Below are 20,000 nucleotides of genomic sequence, written 5' to 3' on the forward strand. Positions count from 1 at the left end.
ATGATTTTAGCAAATGGCTGCAATATAACAAAGAGTGAAAAATTGAAGGGGGTCTGAATACTTTCCGTACCCACTGTACATCCGAGTAAAATGCATTATTAAAGAAAACATGTAGAGTGGTACTTGGTTCTATGCATCAGTTGTTGATTGGATGATGTCAGACTGGTTGAATGTGAGTTTTCTGTCAATAAGCAGACTAAATAAATTAAGAAGTCCATCTTACATTACCAATCAAAAGTATGCAATTTTATTGGAAGATCGAGGTTGATAGGATAAAAAAAGAAACGTATACTTGAATTAATCGTGCACAATAAAATAAATGACATGCATTTAGTAAATAGAGTGAATTTTCATTTCATGCCAAGTTTAAACAGTGTATTTTTTTTTTTAGAATTAGCTAATAGAGTACACTCTAAAAAATGCTGGGTTGTTTCAACCCAACTTTGGGTCAAATATGGACTAACCCAGCTGTTGTTAGAGTGTAGCATTCCAAATGTCCTTCTGAAAATAGTTTTGCAGACTGGATGACAACTAATTTGAAAATAAAATATTTTAAAGTAATGTGGTTCAGAATACATTTCTTAAACACACACAGACCGGCAGGAACGCATGAGTGTTACGTAATGGAGTTTAATCTGGCCAGACAGCCATGAAGGGTTCTCACTGACAGGTGATGTTTGCAGAGGACCTCTTGCTGTTATATGGCTCCTATCTGTTAAGGTAAAATGCACAGAATTTCCATATTGTTTACATAATCAATTATTGGCAATATATTAAATGTACTTACAAGAACAACCTCAGGAAAAATAATTTCATTACTGTATAGTTTGGTTTGGTTCATACTGGTTAGTTTGGTAGAACATGAAGTAAAGTAGATTTTTTTAGGCATAAAAACGTGCATGGTCAACAAATGTAAAATATGATGATAACACTGGCCCAATAGGCCTAAGACTTCTGTCAGTCTGCCAGTAACACTCTGTATTGACCCTGGGCCGTTCTTATTGTTGAGGCCTCAACCACATGTAAAATAAATGCTAATAACCTAATTTTATAAAGTCCATGTTTAGGCAATTAGAAACTATAACTAGTTTTTAATGGCACTATTCTGGATTATCCCAACGATTTTGTCTTGACTATGACCTACAATGGGACAACTATCACCAACACTCTGACACACACACACACATACAGAGACTTTCAGATGATGTAATGTGCTCCACTACTTCACAGAGACGGTTTTAGGTCATTGTCAGGCTTTGCACGTCCTATTACTTTTTGCTGTAGCTGTCTGCCCACTCCGAGCCCCAACAACAGGTCGCTGACCCACAGCCATTTCCTCCTTCAAGATTTCTGCCCGTCTAAAATAAGGTCAACGTCCATCACTCACCCCTCCCTTCTTCTCTCTTGTGAAGTCGACACCATTGGTACACCAGGAAAAATATACTGAGTATCACTTTGACCAAAATAAGAGCTGTGGCCTAGTGGTTAGCACATATGTGCCACAGTGCTTGTGCAGGTGACATGGAGTTCATCTTGCATCATTTCCTGAAGTTCACTATCATTTCCGGTCCTATTTCTTGTCCACATAACTAAAGGTTGCAAAAATATAAAAAATGATCACTGTTAGAACTGAAAGTCACCATCTCCATTGAAATCTGTGGTTATCTCTAAAAGATCACCTTAGTTTTACAGTAAAGGCCCCAATATACAATTTTTTTGTTCCTCGTTTAGGAGTGAAAAGAAGTTACCTTTACTTTAAGAAGTTATGAAATACCATTGCAGCGGTATACTGTTAGCAAACATCCTGATGCCACCCACACCATTCATTCTCTTTTTCTTGGTAGTTTTAGGTGTATGCTCTTGACAGTGCCTGTGTTTGGTCGATATAAAATATTAATAAAAATTATTTAAAAAACATGCTTTCAAGATACTGGTTAATTAATCACTAGGCCAGTGAGTATATATGCAATCATTACTCAGCTCTAGTAATCTACTCTTAGTTTTCTTCATGGACTCCTGTAAGTTTAAGAATATTTGTGTTGGTTTAAATGTATTTCCTTAATATTAAATAATATCAATTAAATCATGTATTTACCCGTGTACCAGTTTATTCAAAGCTCGTCTACATTCTGATTCCATTGTCATTTGTAGACAGCAGATTAAGGAGCATGTGAACTGGATTTACTTAATTATTCATTGTTGGGGTTTTTTTTTTTTTTGTCTGTTTTTGGTACTCCGGATTTGTCCCCATAGATCATGTTTTTGTTATGCAACAGTCTTTGGTGAAAATGATATGATTACACAATGAGACACCTAACTAAAAAGCTCTTTCCTCTTATGAACACTGGATAACTTAATGTCTTACATGATACGTGAAGATAATTTAAAACTGAATCCTGTCTTCTGTCTTTTTTCCAGATGTTGACCTTCCACCAGGAGATCCTCTTTAACCTTTTCTTTAATGTTCCTCACTTTCCAAAACCCCGGATTGGCATTGGACGTGTGAACTAAAGTCCTCGGAAAACTACGTTCTGCAAATATCCAAATATTCTTCATCCTCACCCACACTAGGAGAAGATGGACAGTCCACCTAAGCTAGCCGGGGAGACTCTTATTGTCCACCACATTCCGCTGGTTCACTGCCAGGTTTCGAGCTCAAGACAGTGCTGTGGTAGTTCATTGAAAAGGAACAGTAACCCCTTTAGCTGCCCGGAGAATTTGGGATTGAGCCGGACCACCTCCCTACCTGAGAGAGACATTCTTCAGCGGGAAGCTTTGGTGTACAGCAGCCTCATACAGACGTCGAGCAGCAGCCTTAGCTCTAGTGACACTTTTGGGGATGGAGGGATGAGGGGAGGAGAGACACATGGAAGAGGAGGGAGAGAAGGGAGTATGGCAAGCGACACTTCCTCTTTCACCTCGAGCAATTCTGAAGATCAGGCTCAAGGCCTGCAGATAAAGACACGTGAACGGCCGAACTCGAGGCGTAACCCCTTTCTGCTCAACACCGAAGATGAAGATGACGACGAGGATGAAGACAATCTGAATGGATATTTGGAAGACTCCTCCTTTCACCTGCATGGAAATTCACATGACATCTCAAATGCAGCACTTGCAAATGAAGACTTGCCGCCGTTCCACCTGCATGACCTTGGGTATACCGCTGAACCTTTTCTATTGCATGGCTCTACAGAAAAACAGTGGAGATCCACTAATGGACCTAGTGGGGAAGCAGAGAGCAGAGACCACACAATAGGTGAGACTTTCGTTTTATCTACTCGCATGGAAGGCCTGAACTTGCTGAGATTAGATAGCCAGCGGCGCCACGGAAGCAGTGGTTCTACCCTTTCAATGGACTGTGGTGAGCAAGAATGGGGGGAGGATGATGATTATGAAGACCATTCCATGCAGGGCGGCAGAGGAAGCTCAGAGTGTTCCAGTCTCGCAGCACCACATTGCTCCTGTTGCGGCCTTTCTCAGCCATACCCTGAACCTTTTCACGAATCGTTTTCTGAGTGTCACCAGGGCTACAGCAGTGATTCCTCCTGCAATAGCTCCGATGGAGTGCTGGTTAACTTCAGCACGATTTACAACAAGATGAACAATGTTGTCCCGGCCAAACAGTCGCTCAATATCAACAGTTCCGCCGAGCAATCCTGTGCCTCTTCTGTGTCTGAGCTCATTGGGATGTGTGGAACAGAATGTAGCAGTGGACGTGGCGCTTTCTACCTGGACTTACACACCTCCCCGATCGAACCCCATCAGCATCCTTTGGCCACTCAAGAACATGCAAATACTTCTTCTGTATCTCAGCCTCAAGGTGCCACTATGGAACTAGATGCCAACTGTAACTCGTACCACAACCTTCTCGGAAGCGAGGTGCTGTCCTCTGCTGAAGCCTCTGCCAATGAGCTCACCTCGTGTCTTCAAAGCCAAGCTCGCTTGATTGTAGCAACGCAGAATTACTACAAGCTTGTGACGTGTGACCTTTCTTCCCAGTCCTCTCCCAGTCCAGCAGGATCATCGGTCACAAGCTGCTCAGATGAGCACAGCAAAGGAAGTCCCACTCAGCCAACAGAGTACTACCTATTCCAACAAATGATAGAAGATGAAGAAGAGGAAGATGCAGAGGTGCTGTATTATTTGCTTCATGTGGTGTTAGCTTGTATTTAGCATTTTGTACCATCACTCATTCTCAGAGCTGGGTAGATTACTTACAAATTGTAGTCCGTTACTGATTCCAAATTACATGACCCAAATTGTACTTAGTAACGTAATCCATTACATTACTCATTCTAGGTAATGTAATCAGAGTACTTTTGGTTACGTAACTCGTTTATCACATTGATTTAAATAGGATAACATTGTACCATACTGATATTAAAATGCAAAGAAAATATTTTCCATTTGTTGTTATTAACAACATAAAGTGAATTAAGCATTACATTATGTCAAGGTTTCCCAAACTGGGGTTTCTGAGTTTAATGAAAAGCTAATAAGTCATAAAAATGTAAAATTACAATAAATCATTTTAAAATAACTTCAATCAAAATATTTTTTTGTAATATTTTTCAGAATATGATTACGTAATCCAGATTACATGTAATCAGTTACTACCCAGCTCTCATTCTATACTTCTGCATCCTTTACATTCTTTTCTTTTTCTTTTGCCAGAATGAAGAAAAGGATCCAAGTGAGATTGACTCTACCCGTGAGAATGTAATTGAGGGGCAGGTGTATATCAACATCTCCCCACCTACGACAGCCTGCAATTCAGTTGGTGCTTCGGGGAGCGGTCGACCTCGTTCTCGTAGCTACGATCGGAACTTGGACAAGTCTCCATCTCCTCGCCTTGGATCCTTGGAGCGCATGCTCAGCTGCCCTGTTCAGCTCAGTGAGAGTGCAGCCCCGAGCCCGCCACCTCCACCACGTGTCACTTCTTTTGCAGAAATTGCAAGAAATAAGAGGAGAACTGGAGGGTCACCTTCGCAGAAGGGTGGGATGGAGGCCACGTCCATGCGCACTCATTCATCTGGAGAGTTCTCGCCCATCCTGGAAGACCTTCCACAGGGTGAAAGCCACAGTTTGCCACCGCTCACTCGATGCCATAGTCAAGGAAGCTGTGATTTGTCCTCCCCGCATAGACCGCGGAGTACACCACTGCGAGAATCACCGGGGGGAGCGGGAAAACAGACTCGAACTAAAGCAGAAGGTAAGGGGAAGTTTTTTTCCAAAATCTTCTAAAAAAAAGGATAGTTGAACTGTGTTATTTGTAAAAGCTGGTTTATTTTGTGGATTGTCTTATTTTGTGTTTGAATAATGGTATTGTGCAGCCTGGCACCCAGAAGCCTGGTTGGATTTTGGAACTCTTCTTGACTATGTATTGGATGGGTAGTGACTATTAAATATTCTCAGTGATTGCCCTTAAAGGGATAGTTCACCCAAAAATGAAAATTCTGTCATTGATTACTCACCCTCATGTCGTTCTAAACCCGTAAGACCTCCGTTCATCTTCGGGAACACAAATGAAGATATTTTTGATGAATTCTGAGAGCTCTCTGACCCTCCCATAGACAGTTGTTTTCGTTCAAATCAAAGCGTAAACAATGTAGAAAATGCATCCGTGTGACGCAGCTGACACAGAACAGCATACGCGGTTTACGTTCAGTGGATACTCTCCAAAATGGCAGAATTTTCATTTTTAGGTGATCTATCCCTTTAACATGATTTGTTGGTTTTATAGTACAGTGTAGTTGCTAGAGTGTTGCTAGTATGTTCTGGGTTGTTCCTTATTTTGGCCCAAGTCAAAAGAAAAAAATACTATATGCTTTTGGACCCAAAAATAAATTCAATCATCCTTTACTCACCCATGTCATTTCATATCCCTATGACATTCTTCCATGGCTGGAATAAAAAAATAAAAATCTTCTGTGGAGGAATAAATGTTATGTGGTTTTGAAACAACATGATGGTAAATTAAATATAACGGAAATTGTTGGGTAAAATATTCTTTTATTTATGTATATGGCTTTTTATAGTCTGCCATAGTGTTGGGCGGTTTGACCAAAAATCCATATCAGTTTTTTTTGAAGGATTCTGACTGTTTCACGATTTATCAAATTTTTTTGCCCTGACTGTTCCTTTATGTGAATCAGAATGCATGAAACAGTTGCATTTTAATCACGATCCAAACAAAGATGCTACATGTAGCTTGATCAGTTTTTGATGTAAATTAGATTGTATCATTTCAAAATTTGAAGCAAAAACAGAACGATCTGACTGAATGTTGTGAAATTACGCTACATAAATCATCTGCATGAAACAGCAAACGGGCCGAATGAGAGCTCAGATTCACTCTCTTACAGAAGGTGGCGCTTATGGAACAGCAGGATACAGCGTTTCCTTGGTTACCGCTGTAAACAAAACAGCTGCACTTTTAAATACTACATTAATATGCTTTATGTGGAGGTAAGATGGAAAGAAAATAGCATCTGAACTTTTCTGAGAACAGTCAGTTGGTTCCCCTCAGAGATACATTCATATAAACCTTCAATTCAGTATTTAGGATTTTCTTCCGATATTTCACGCATGGTAAAGTGAGTTTGTTCTGCCTGCTATAGTATTTTCTCCTCTTTTTTCATCTTCAGCGTCTCTGGCTTCTGTTTAACGGCGGTTTACAGTTGGTTTATTTGCCCAGTTAAAGTTGTTTGTTATTAATAGTTCTAAAAGTTCTCCAACCATTAGTCGGAACTAAGTGTATGCAGTTAACAATTTTTTTTTATTATTTGTACCGTGTGCATAATTCAAACCGCATTACCGTTTGAACCGGTATATCGCCCAGGACTAGGACTCTGCCAGGTAATCTCAAATCTTATGAGATTAGCAATAACACATCTTCTTCCAGCTGCATTATGTGAGGTGTCATTCATGTCTGTAGCACAAGCAGTGCAAGAGTTGCATGATAAAGGTTTGCCAAAGCAAAATAAATAGGCAGAGTTTGATTAACAGACAGGTTAAGTAGTGTTACTGGACTGCATGTTAGTTCTCTCTGTGCTATGCTGCCCCTGCTGACTGTGACTGGGTTCTACAGTGTACAAAAGCCCTGACATATGAGTACTCGGGCATGTGGAGCAAACAGCTTGCGCAATAGCCCAGTGACGTTTCACACACACTGTGTGCACATGCAACACACACCTAGCGTACACAGAGGAGCTTCATAAACAGGCTGTTTTGGTCATAATATCTTGGTTGTTTATGTACCTCTTTTGGTCATTAATTTTTTTGGAGCAGTGTTTTAAGGTATGTGTTTGAAAAAAGTTTTTGTTTTATGTATGGTTTTGTTTCACTTTCATAATAAGAGCCTGTTGTCGCTGTTGCTCTTGCTGGGTTTTATTCTAGCTGTTTTATTCTAGCTGTGTCATTGTCATAGGCTTTCTGGTTTAAATTTACATCAAATAACTTGCTTCATGTGATAATTATATGTATGCATTTATAATGATTTATGCAGCTTTAGATATTGTTAATGCCTGCATTACTACATTAAATGATACTCTGCCACAGACTCTGATGTTTTAACTTCATCATTTTGTTCTTAATCTTCATCTGTCTTATTTTCTCTGCAGCCCTCCTTGCTCATCGCTGTCTCTTTTCTTTCTCCCCCTAGGTGGCCTGTCTAGCTCCACAGACTCCTCTCCAGTTGTAATTCGTTATAACAAAGATCAACGTCCGACCTCGTTACCCATTCAGCCTTTCACTTTCCAGCACCAGTTTGGAAAACCACAGGCGAAACCTCTCCTTCCTCTTCTGGACGGATACATCAGCCATATGCAGACTCGAGGGACTGCGGCGCCTGAGGGAGGTGAAGATGACTCCGAAGAAGATCGTAGGCCACCACACGGCAAATCCAACTCACGTACAACAGTGCGGCCATCCCCACTGGGCAGTTACTCCCCAGTTCGCCTCCAAGGTGCACCCACCTCTTCTGGAACCTGCTCCACATGCACTCCGACCCCAGGTGGTCCAAAGCCGCCACGTTCCCTCTCTTGCCCCATCTCTGCAGGTCTTCTGCCCCAGCATACCCCACCTGGAATGACCATAAGTACAGAGACTCCTAAACTCGCTCCCTTACCTCCTACACCGCCTCCACCTCCTCTGATGAAGCAGAGTCCGCTGATGCCTGCGTTGCCCACTAGAAATCACTGTTTCCACCGTGGCAATTTGCCAACCCTTCCCAGCTCTGGGCTCAGTCCTCTAGCATCACAGGAAGAGCCAGTGAAGGTTTTACCAGCATGTGTGACACAGCGACAGCCTAATGGTAGGTTTGGAGCAAAAACGAGTAAATTCAGACATAGTTCTAGACACTACCGTGTGTTGTTTTTGACCTTGTTAATGACTTAATGATCTTTTTTTTCTGCTTTCAAAGAAAAAAAAACACTAATGGTTTTGCCTTGAGTTTGTAAAAATTATTTTTTTCTTCTTCTGATTTGAGTTGGATAGAATCGTATTAGAGGTGTAACGATACACGTATTCGTACAGAAAATAGTCTTTCGGTTCAGTATGCATGTGTACCGAACAAATCATTCAGTAATGCCGTTTTGGTGCTCTTTGATGTGGCGTGACAGATCGCTGTATAAACGCCTCAGTTAAAACGGCAGCGCAGAGCGCGAGTCAGCGTGATCATCCCTTCCTCATTACTTCTAGTTTTAACGTGAAATAAACATGAATGAACATCTCATACAATCGCTCAATCAGTGTTTCAATCGCGGAAAGACGTGATTAAAACAACTTGTAAACAAAATGTCACGTAGCATTTCATTTACCCCAGGCAAGTCATCAGTGTCCACAGCTTGTTACTTCCCGAGAGAAATGAAGTCTAGAGAAGAGCATATCTCGAAATATTAGACTATACTCATTATATTTTCAATTAAATATTCAATTATATATTGTATAATTTAGAAGTTAATTTAAAAACTGCATTGTGTGCAATTTACATGCTTGCATACAATTTTTTTTTTCAGTGTTGATTATTATAGTCAAAAATAAATCGTAATTGAACTTTGAAGTTTGGGCTCTGTTGTTAATTGTAACCTTACAGTAATGTAAAAGGGCTCCCTAGTTTAGAGCAGAAGCTGAGGTAGATTTTTATCCCTAAGAAAATATTAATTATAATTGAATGTACTTAAAGAAAGAGCAATTTGTTCAGTAAACCATTGTTTCAATGGTTCAAAAAATCAATCTGTTTAGTTTTTTTTCCTCTTGCTGTACCGAAACCATACCGAACCGTGACGTCAAAACAAAGGTACGTACCGAACCGTCATAACTGTGTACCGTTACACCCCTAAATTGTATATAGGCTGCCTATCTGAACAAAGCCTTAGCTTTCTTACTTAGCTTGGCTTTTCTATCCTTAAACTACTGCTAACTACTTCTCTTTTCTATCCCTCCTGTTTCCCCTTCTGCCCATGGTTTGCATTGCATCACTTTGACATTTCCACAATTTTATCTTACCCTTCTGACCGTTCTTTCCCTTTTACTACTTTTCACTGTATATGTACGTTCATCCATCTTACTGTCCATTCACCAATACCTCTTTCTCTCTTTTCATATTCCATCCATCATTTGCCACCGTCCCCATTTCCATCCATTTCGCCCTCCAGTGCACCACCTCTCCCCACAGGCATTGAAATGGAGAGAGTACAGACGCAAGAACCCTCTGGGTGTGGAGCGTGGTAAAGACGGCCCTCATTCTTTCTCTTGTGCTTTGGAAACCAAGAGACCTGGAACTCGTGTCATGCGACGCAATGTGTTTGATTTCCCTCCCACCAATCAACCACTAAGCTTCAGCAGACTGAATGGTGCTGAACCAATTTCTAACACTCAACGAGGGTTGAAGGGAATGAGCTGGAAAGGGGGCTGGGGTGGGGTCATTTTGTTTGTAGTTAGTAAAAGTAATTAGTAGACACCTAAGTGTGATTATGACCTTATCTTTTGTCTGTCATCAGCTTGTTTTGTCTAGCACAGTGTCTGTGTTTGGTATATGTTTGCATTCATCTGACTGATGTTGTTTTTGTTTATAGGTCAGTCATTGAGGCAACTGCCGCAGTGCTACAGTGACTTCCTGCCTGATTACTTCTCTCAGACGGAGCGCCCCCCAGAGGAATTCTGCTTATCTCCTGATGCTAATACTGACAAATCCATTTCTATAGACCTGTTGCAGAAGAGAGGTGTGCGAATTTTTTTTTTTCTCTGTGTATTTATGCTAACAATGGCACACCATGTGTTCATTTTTGAGTTTACGATAAGTTCTTAAGTTAACCTCACTCCTGGTAGAGGTGAAATGTCCTAGTTTTATATTTGGATTTACATTTATTAATTTATCAGACACTTTACTGAAAGTGACTTACAAACGAGTTTGGGTCGTTAAATATTATCACGTAACTTTTGGCCATCTAGCAGTTAAAAAATAAAACTGCAAGCAGCTTGCCAGAAAACCATTGTTTTGGCTGTGCTTCGGCTTTGCTCCTCTGTGTGAATGTGGTTCAAGGCACAGGTGTACTTATGGATACAGGATGTCTTATGAGAGTGGATGGACAAATAAATAACATTACTTTTTTGTTTTTACAACTGGTGATTCTCCAGAGGTTTGCAGTTTTGAATGATACTTGGTCAATTTTTCTTGTTAATTGTGAGTAACATGGTATAGCTTTAAGTGGCTTATGCTTTATCATTGCTTTCATACCTTTTAGGCAACATTATTGTTCTTCACACCACATATTACTAAATTAGTCTTGCACAGGAAGGTGATACCACATAGTGACATAGTAATAGTTTAGATAAGGACAAGATTGAAATGCTGAATTAGAAAGTAAAAGGAATAGAGAAAACATGAATTTTACCACACAAATATTCCAAACCCAAATGACTTTTTTCTGTGGAACATAAAATTACAATATTGCTGAATGCTTGCGGTACTCTTGCTCATACAGCAAGCATAAGACAAATTGGCATCATTATGCTAGATTAATGTGCTATATTCCACGTCTTCTGATGCCAAAGAATAGCTTAGGACATATAAAACAATTTTTATGGCAGCACATTTATTTTGCTTTTTTGGCCTTTGGAGGCCAGTTCCTGGTTCCTGCTTTTGTTGTATGGGCAAGAGCAGTGTAAACATTCTTAAAAACTGTTTTTTCTTTGTCTTCCACAGACGAAATAAAGTCATACAGGTTTAGAACAACATGAGGGTAAATAAATGATAACAGAATTTAAATTTTCTAGGTCAACTATTATTTTAAGCAATTCCTTTTGCCTCTCTGCCTTGTTTGCAGTTTAAACAATGTCCAGATTGACCAATAATCTCCATATAGTCATATATACAGCAATATAATAACCTCAGCAAGCTCATCTTTAAAGCTTGATGAGGTTAATATGAACCTTATCGTTGCGGTGAGCCCTTTAGCTCTTAAATGAATTATAGTTTCATTGCACCGCATATACATCTGCAGTGAATGTTACATATGCCCTAGTGACTAGAAATCTATGTCTCTTGATGTTGTTTCCACTAGGTCCTCATGTCAATCAAACAAGGCCCCTTTTGCTTTCCACTCATCTCACATATTGACAATTCCCATCAGACCCTCTAAACTGCATTAGCACAAGACAGAGCGTGTGTTTGTGTACTATTAGTTGGAGTTTAAGTTAATTAGATGCATTGAATAATAGAATATTTTCTATTCTGTCTCCTCTGTATGTCCTTATGTGCTAGGTTTGGTGAAGGCCATAAACACAGCAGTGGATCTGATAGTGGCTCATTTTGGCACCAGTCGGGATGCAGGAGTAAAGGTACAACATTACATTTGAAATAAATAACAGTGTTAAAGTCAGTGTACTTGAGTTTGAGTGTCTCACTAAAGGCAGTAAATACGTTGACAGTACCTTCTGGTTCACTTTCGCTCTCCTCTACAGGCCAAATTGGGCAATAGCTCTGTAAGTCCGAACGTGGGTCACCTTATTCTAAAGTACCTCTGTCCTGCCATTCGTGAGATACTGCATGATGGCCTGAAAGCGTATGTACTGGACCTGATCATCGGACAACGCAAAAACCAGCCCTGGAGTGTGGTGGAGGCCTTCACACAACTCGGTATGAGAGGAATGATGTAGGTGATTATTGTATGGATGAGAATGAAGGAAATGATTTACACTTATCCTTTCTGTCCTAGGTCCCTCTACACGGGTTTTGCACAGTCTGTTTTCTAAAGTCAGTCAGTATTGTGAGCTGACCAATCACAGTATGAGACTCAATGCCTTCATCTTCGGCCTGCTAAAGTAAGCTTCTTTTATTTTTCTCTCTTTTCATCTCCCTGCTCTTCCTTTCACTCTTTCTAATCACGCTCAACTTCATACTGCACATTTTTGTCCCTTTCATAGTTTTTTGCTTGGTAAAGCATCAGCAAGAAATCAGAATGGATTTCTTAATTTGCATTCCTTATTGTGCGATTCATTGGATTCCTGTCAACGTTTTCTCATTGAATATAACTTTTCAATTGGAAATGCCTCACCTTATGCAAGCAGGGTCTGGACTATTTTTGGCTTTTTTAAATGTATGTATGAACATTTTCAGATTCTGTCTTGAGTTGATTGATGGAACGGAAGGTGCTTCTTAATCTTCTAGGAGTTTCTGACATGAAAACAGATTATATATATTGACCATCAAATGCATTGCAGTACTGCGTGCAGTGTCTTAGTTCGATAACAGTGTTGAAGAGAAGAAGCTTTCTCAGTACATTCAGTATTGGATCATGAATTTACCAATGTATATGTAGTTCATTTTTGTTATAAATCAGATATCCTTCGTAGATTTGGCAAACACAATAATACAACAAGTCGTGGGAAAGTCGTGGAAGTCGTGGTTAGAGAGTCGGACTCGTTACCCAAAGGTTGTGGGTTCGAGTCTCGTACCGGCAGGGATTGTAGGTGGGGGGGGGGAATGTACAGCGCTCTCTTGCCACATGTCATGTCACTGTCACTTTCACTTACAAATATACAAATCCTAATATTTGGTGAAAAAACTATTTGAATTAGAACTATGTTTTTAGCAATGCTGTATTTAATAAAATGTAGAATATACATGCTTTTTTTTAATGCAGTGCATTTTGGGAATGCATCATATATGCAGACAGTATTGCTTTAGATTTTAATATAATACTTTTAATACATATTGCCATTTTCTACCTTTGCGATGGTGCCATGAAATGGTGTCTTGGTAGGCAGCTCACTAGGATTTGGAACAGATCGATGGCGTATGATTTTTATGAGCACTATATCAAGCCAGGTCTAAAAAAACCCTCAAATCTTGCTGTCTAAAACTCAGCAGTGTGTTTCGAGAAGTCTTTAGAAGTCATCAAAGGCTCCAGTTTTGCTTTGATGGGCCTTGATGTACACATCTCAGCTTCTGGGCAAACTTCCTCTTTTCCACTCCTATTAAAATTACAGTCAGAGACACAGCGCTTTGATCATTAGTTTCAATTATGCATTCTGCAGCATTCTGAGCTCTCTCTGTCTATCTCACTCTGTGCTGTGGTCACTTCTCTTCTTAAGATCAATACAAAGTACAGTAATCACTCTTGAGGCTCCTTGTTGTTGCACTTGTAGTATTTCACTTTAAAACAGATTTCCAGGGTCCAGGGGTATTCAACAGGGGGTCCCCAACACCTAGGAGGTCTGCAGCAGTACTGCAGGGACAGGAGTAAATGTTGCTGTTATTCACAGGAATAAATTATATTTCAAAATATATAAAAATAGAAGACACTTATTTTTAATTGTAATGATATTTATATATATATATATATATATATATATATATGTGTGTTAAGGGGGTCTGAATACTTTCCGTACCCACTGTATATAGAAGACCCCTGGCTCTGGTATAAGTGCATGATTTCTGTTATTATGCAGTTATGTTACAGATTTGCATTTTACCTTTGTAGTTTTGGGTCCAAGATTTTACATCCCTCACTCACCTTCACTGTTTTTCAGCTTGCGATCTCTGGAATTCTGGTTCAATCACATCTACACACATGAAGGTAGGACAATACTTTCTTCACTTACATTTATGCTGCAACATCTATGTTCAGTATCTTGTTTAAGAGTAGTTGGCTGTAATCAGAGGAGTGGGGATGCCAAGATTTTTAGGTTTCACATACTCTGTTGCCAGCATAATTCTAATAATTAGCATTTTTTTTGTCACCATCTGTCTTTTTTTTCTTGTGGCATGGTTCCTCAGACATCATAGCAGCACACTACCACCCATGGGGTTTCCTACCCCTGTCTCAAGGGGCCTGCCAGCCACTGTTTGAAGAGTTGCTGCTCCTTCTTCAGCCGCTCTCACTGTTGCCCTTTGACCTTGACCTGCTATTTGAGCCACACCAACTACAGAAAGGGGAAGAACACCTGAGACGCAAAGAACAGCTGTGCTCTGCTCGCCAAGGCTTCGACCAATCAGATTGCTCCACCTTCCAGCTCATGCGAGGCTGTGGAACGTTGGAGTCTGGAGTGCAGGAAGTGGGAATGCTGCCTCGGAGAGAAAGCTTCATCTTGAGAGATGAGGACAGCCGGCTTAGGCTAGAGGGAGTGACATTAAAAACGAAACGAGATGGGTGGAAAAGTTCGGGAGTAGAGCGTGAATCACGAGATAAGGAGGCTGGAGTTGGCAAAGAGTGTTTGAGAAAGAGTGATGGAGGACAGATAGAAGGCGGCGGGTGGTGTGGTGGCAGGATGAAGGGAGTTGGAGAAGACTGTGAGAAGGAGAAAAGGAAAGGAAGAGATGGAGATGGAGCCAAACAGAGAAACAGACAAGCTGGCTGGTGGTACCAGCTGATGCAAAGTTCACAGGTTTACATCGACAACTCCGCTGAGGGATCAAAATTTGTGAAGTGGGAGAAGAGGAGGAAAGGTGGTGTTGAGAACCACCGGCAAAGCCATCCACCTCCAAGAGAAGGTGTGGTTGAGGGGGCCGAGGCCATTCAGCAGATGGATGAACAGGTGGAACATGGTCAGACCAGAAGTAGCAATATTAATACTGTTGGCAATGGAGTCCTCCACCAATCAGCATTGTCAGAACCCAACAAGGTCGCTAAGGGGAAGCCATCGTGGATGGGAAGTCCACCGGAATCAGTGCTCACTGAGCTGAAGAAGAGTAAGGAGAAGCAGCCAGACTGCCAGGACGCCTATGAAGGGGTTCAGGCCCAGCCAGGAGCAGGGGAGGATGGGTCGGCACAGGTGCTCCGCTGGGGTCGGCTGTTTGGAGCTGGAAACACAAGCAAGATGGAGAAGAGTGAGCCGAAACAAGTCAGAAAACAAAGGTGAGTTGGTCTGCATAAATATATTTAACACAGGGGCGTTTACTCTGAGGAGGCAAGGGGGGCAGTGCCTCCTCAAAATACTGGATGAGAAAAAAGTTTGTAGTACAAAAATAAAACAATTCAAATATTACAAAATATAACGTTAAAAAGTGTATAAATCACTCGTTTTTATAAAGAAACATGGTCCAACGACCAACGGTGACACCAGCAGGTAATGTTACAGCGTGAGTCTGCGTCTCTCTTGCCTCCTCTGAGCCCATTGAGTTTTCACAAAACCCCTAAAGCGTGCGGCGAGTTTAGTGGGGGGTAATTGAGAATGAATGGGGGAAAGTGACGTGAGATATGATTGGATATGACTGGTTATGATCAGCTGTGATTGGTTCTTCTTGCAGTAAATCCCATCTCTTGTGTTCGTGCGCGTTCCCCGTTCGCGAATCAGTCTGAATGAGCAATATAATGGTGTTAATGGGAAGACTAATAAAAAAAAAAAAAGTGAACAACTCACACACTTAGATAAAGCCACTTTTTATGTCAAAATCATAGACTGTAAAAAAACATGTATGTAGTGTCCGTGACGTCACCCGTAGGTTTCTGAAGAGCATTTTTGAAGCCTAAAGTGGGCAGAGCCGGCCGTTGCCATCTTGGCAGCGCATCACCGTGCATCTCTCTCGGATAATCGAAAATGGGCAAAGAGGCGGGATGTGGGTGGAGCTGGTTGCTGAAACCACACCTACCTAGCTCGACTGTGTTGACAGCAGCTGCAATCCACCTGTCACTCAAGTGGCCACGCCCTTAATTATGCAGAACTTTAAGGCTTAATATAATTTAAACGGATGTGTTATAAAAAAAATTCACCCATCTCACAGTTGTCATGAAGGCCAAAATTAGCTATATAGACCAAAACCACTTTTTGTACCAGGCTGTAAACATATTTTTTTCTGTTGTAAATTTGGGCATTTTAACATGGAGGGTCTATGGGATTGACTCCCTTTTGGAGCCAGTCTCTAGCGGCCAGTCGATGAATTGCAGTTTAAGTCACTTCTGTGTTGGTTTCAAGAGAGAGACCGGAAGGTTGCCACTTGGTCAAAATAAGACTTGAAATGGCATGAAAACATGATCTGTGGGAGTTTTTAGTGAGTAAATCAGCTTAAATCTCCGTGTCTCTGACCATTATTTACCGAGCTTTGATGACTGATGATCTGAAAAATTCAAAAATAGTTAAAAGTTAACTATTAAAAAGAATAGCTGAACATAAGTTCACAAATAAAATATATTGTTTAAATTGTAACTGCCTTAAGTTGATTATTTTGGAATAAATGTAAAATGCTTAAAAGCGCTAACTTAATGGTATTCATATTTGGCTTATAGAATATTGATTACATTGTTAATGTAAAAATATAAAAAAAATTTTTTTTTTCTTTTTCTGATAGTGTAAGTAATGTTTATTTAAACAAGAAAATGTGACCAGGACATGGATTTACATTTACAACACTGATTATTATAAGTGAATGCTTCAGTTATGTTTTTTACGAATTTGAATGCTCAAGCTTTTTAAGGTAAGATGGGAGGTAAGATCCGATTGGCTGTCAGTATTTTTATCTATCAGCTGGAGAACATCATTCTGAATGTGATTTCAGTGATATTGTTCCTCTGTCATTGTGTTGTGAATTTCTCTATTCTCTTATAGTTAAAACAATTATCAAAATATTATAGCTATCGATCTTGGTGTAAACGGGCATATACATATCACAGATATTGCTATATATGAAGTTGGTCCATAATTTTAAATTTTTTTTTCAAACTTCAATTGCTTTGTTTTCAGAATGCGTTGGTTCTACACAATTCCAGACACTAGCAGCATCTTTTACAGAGGAATTTTTAGTATAAACTTGCAGCTAATTTTCTACCTACATGTTTGTCTCAGATTGCCGTCTGGTTGGTTGAGTCTCGACCGTTCTGTGCTGGATCTGGTGGCTCAGTCGGTTGGAGTGGGGAAAAGAGCGGAGCAACAATCTCTTACGTCTCAAAGCCAAGAATCCCACCTTGGCCCAACTGAACAAGCACAAACACAGAATCCACCGACACGGAGACAAGCCCCACGGTAATGTTGTTAGACAAGTCATAATGACTAGTTTTGCATTTCCAGAAGAAAACCGGTGCTTGCAAGGCAACGACAGAAGAGTTTAAGTAAGCTTAGGCTTGTCAAAATAAAATTTGGTTCCCCAACATTGTCATTTTTTAGTCATCTATACACAGATTGTATGTGTCGTCTGTACATCAGCACTTATTGTGTATTCTGTGCTGTCTTTGTAATGTAAAGGTGGTTATAGTTGATTAAATAGATCAAGATAAATAAAGATTAAATATAAAGGCCAAGCACAATTCAGTATGCAAAATTTAAAATCTTAAATTTATTGTATAATACAAACAAAAGCCAAAAAATACACTGTACAACGTATGAAAAACAAGATTGAAATTATCAAAGTTTGAATGTTTTTTTTTAGCTCAGAATTTGGTGGAAAAAAATAGAATGTTTGATGATGTTTGAATAGTAAGGGCTGCTTCACAAAGTACTGTAATTGGCTTATTTAATGTAATTATAATATATATAATAATGTAAGCATATTTAATGTAATTATTTGTCAATGAAAAGACAGTGCAGCCATGCCTGATTAATTCACCTGATCAATTCTTTCTTTCTTTTTATGTCTCTTTCAGTAAAGTGAAGGCGTTATGCCATCATATCGCCACAGAGCCAGGGCAGCTCAGTTTCCACAAAGGTGACGTGCTGCAGGTGCTCAGCAGGGCAGACTCTGATTGGCTGCTTTGTGCTCTGGGTGACAGCCAGGGACTTGTTCCCATCATATACGTCACCCTGATCGAGGACAGTCAGGAGCGCTGAAACTCAGGGTGTGAGATGCGGTCGGGGACAAAGAGGAGGGTCACTGCTTTTCTGAATATAAAATCTGCTGCACAAGGGAGTCTGACGGATTCATTATGTGCTTGCATGTGTATGTAAACACCAATACACCAGTGCACACACACACAAACATCACACTTTGCTGTTGTGAAAGCACCCTCTTTGTTTCAGTGAACAGCATTGAGCCAACCAGTGATTAGAAAGTGTAGATCTAGTTACTGAGTAGTAGTGCAATTGTTTGCAATGAGCCATCAGGTTTTGCAACTTAGCTTGTAATCATAAATGTCAATAGCCTTTTAAAAAAGAACGAAAAAACCAAATGAAGTCGTTAGATGACACTACTGGCACATATGCCTTGTCTTTACTAAATACTGTACGATTTTATGTAATCTAGATGTTAACCAATTCATGTGTTGTGACCGAGAGTGTGTGCACGTGCCCTTCAGAGGCCGTGTGTAAACCGGATGTAATTCGTGAACATCTCTTTCCGTGCAAATAACTGTATGAAGCTGAATAGTACATCACTGAAAAGGGATGCCTCGGTTTTGAAGTCTACGGAAATTAAAGCTCATTAACATGTTGAAAAAGACAAAATATTTTCCCCGCCTTACAGGCCAAGGGAAATCAACCTGTCCAGATGCATTTTTTTTTTCTCCAACCTGTGCTGCTTTGACAGGTAAATCGATCCGCTGATGCTATCCCCACAATCTGTGTTCGTTCATTTCAAGCTTTTTTCACTAATAAGGGAGAGTTTACAGCAAGATTGCCTGCATGTGACTGAGTGCATCACAAATGTTTTGCTTTTCTGATACTTAACGAGTTGCTCAATCTTTAACCTTAATTGTTCTGTTCCTTCCTATATTAACTTTTGCACAATCTGCAAGAGATATAGAAAGGGAAAATGTATCTAATGTTTGTCTGCTTTAGATTTTTGGTTGTTTTGATTTGGTTTAAGGAGTCTGTTTGTCCTATATGTGACCCTGGACCACAAAACCAGTCTTAAGTGTCAATTTTTCGAAATTGAGATTTATACATCAACCGAAAGCTGAATAAATAAGCTTTCCATTGATGTATGGTTTGTTAGGATAGGACAATATTTGGCTGAGATACGACTCTTTGAAAATCTGGAATCTGAGGGTGCAAAAAAAATCTAAATATTGAGAAAATCGCCTTTAAATTTGTCCAAATGAAGTTCTTAGCAATACATATTACTAATCAAAACTGAAGTTTTGATATATTTACGGTAGGAAATTTACAAAATATCTTCATGGAACATGATCTTTACTTAATATCCTAATGATTTTTGGCATAAAAGAAAAATCGATAATTTTGACCCATACAATGTATTTTTGGCTATTGCTACAAATATACCCCAGCGACTTAAGACGTTGTTCAGGGTCACATATTTATTAAGATCGATCAGTCTGTAGATGAACAGACGGATGTATAGATAGAATGGAATGGATTTATAGAGTTTTATGTAAGTAGTTGAATAGATGGCGAGCAAAAAAGAGATTATCTGGGGGTTTGGTGGCAAATCCCTTCCCCTTTCAATATATTCAATTCATGAGCTGATTTCCTCCAGTTAACAACATGAACTTAGATCTGTTAAATATCATCCACAAACACTTACCTCTGTTTTTGCAGTAGAGGACAAAAAAAAAGACATTTAGACGAGGATGGTGAAATACTACATGGCCCTTTGATGTGCTAAATTTAAT

General features: G+C 39.9%; 1 protein-coding gene across 2 annotated transcripts in view; it reads left to right on the forward strand.

Moving 5' to 3' along the window:
* Window positions 1–19,310, forward strand: part of LOC107684988 (iporin-like) — a 23,170-nt gene extending 3,860 nt beyond the window's left edge. Inside the window, exons 2-13 of one of the 2 annotated variants that reach the window (XM_016481395.1) lie at window positions 2,419–4,131; window positions 4,675–5,212; window positions 7,664–8,314; window positions 9,657–9,854; window positions 10,077–10,223; window positions 11,765–11,841; window positions 11,965–12,139; window positions 12,219–12,324; window positions 14,035–14,081; window positions 14,282–15,359; window positions 17,284–17,460; window positions 18,078–19,310. In XM_016481395.1, coding sequence (XP_016336881.1) covers window positions 2,578–4,131; window positions 4,675–5,212; window positions 7,664–8,314; window positions 9,657–9,854; window positions 10,077–10,223; window positions 11,765–11,841; window positions 11,965–12,139; window positions 12,219–12,324; window positions 14,035–14,081; window positions 14,282–15,359; window positions 17,284–17,460; window positions 18,078–18,261 — 4,932 coding nt within the window. In that variant the 5' untranslated portion in view covers window positions 2,419–2,577 and the 3' untranslated portion in view covers window positions 18,262–19,310. The remainder of the gene's footprint in view (window positions 1–2,418; window positions 4,132–4,674; window positions 5,213–7,663; window positions 8,315–9,656; window positions 9,855–10,076; window positions 10,224–11,764; window positions 11,842–11,964; window positions 12,140–12,218; window positions 12,325–14,034; window positions 14,082–14,281; window positions 15,360–17,283; window positions 17,461–18,077) is intronic. The other variant, XM_016481396.1, reaches the window with a different exon arrangement.
* Window positions 19,311–20,000: the final 690 nt, after the last annotated feature.

Source organism: Sinocyclocheilus anshuiensis, unplaced genomic scaffold (assembly GCF_001515605.1).
Source record: "Sinocyclocheilus anshuiensis isolate Anshui unplaced genomic scaffold, SAMN03320099.WGS_v1.1 scaffold605, whole genome shotgun sequence".
Taxonomy (NCBI): Eukaryota; Metazoa; Chordata; class Actinopteri; order Cypriniformes; family Cyprinidae; genus Sinocyclocheilus; species Sinocyclocheilus anshuiensis.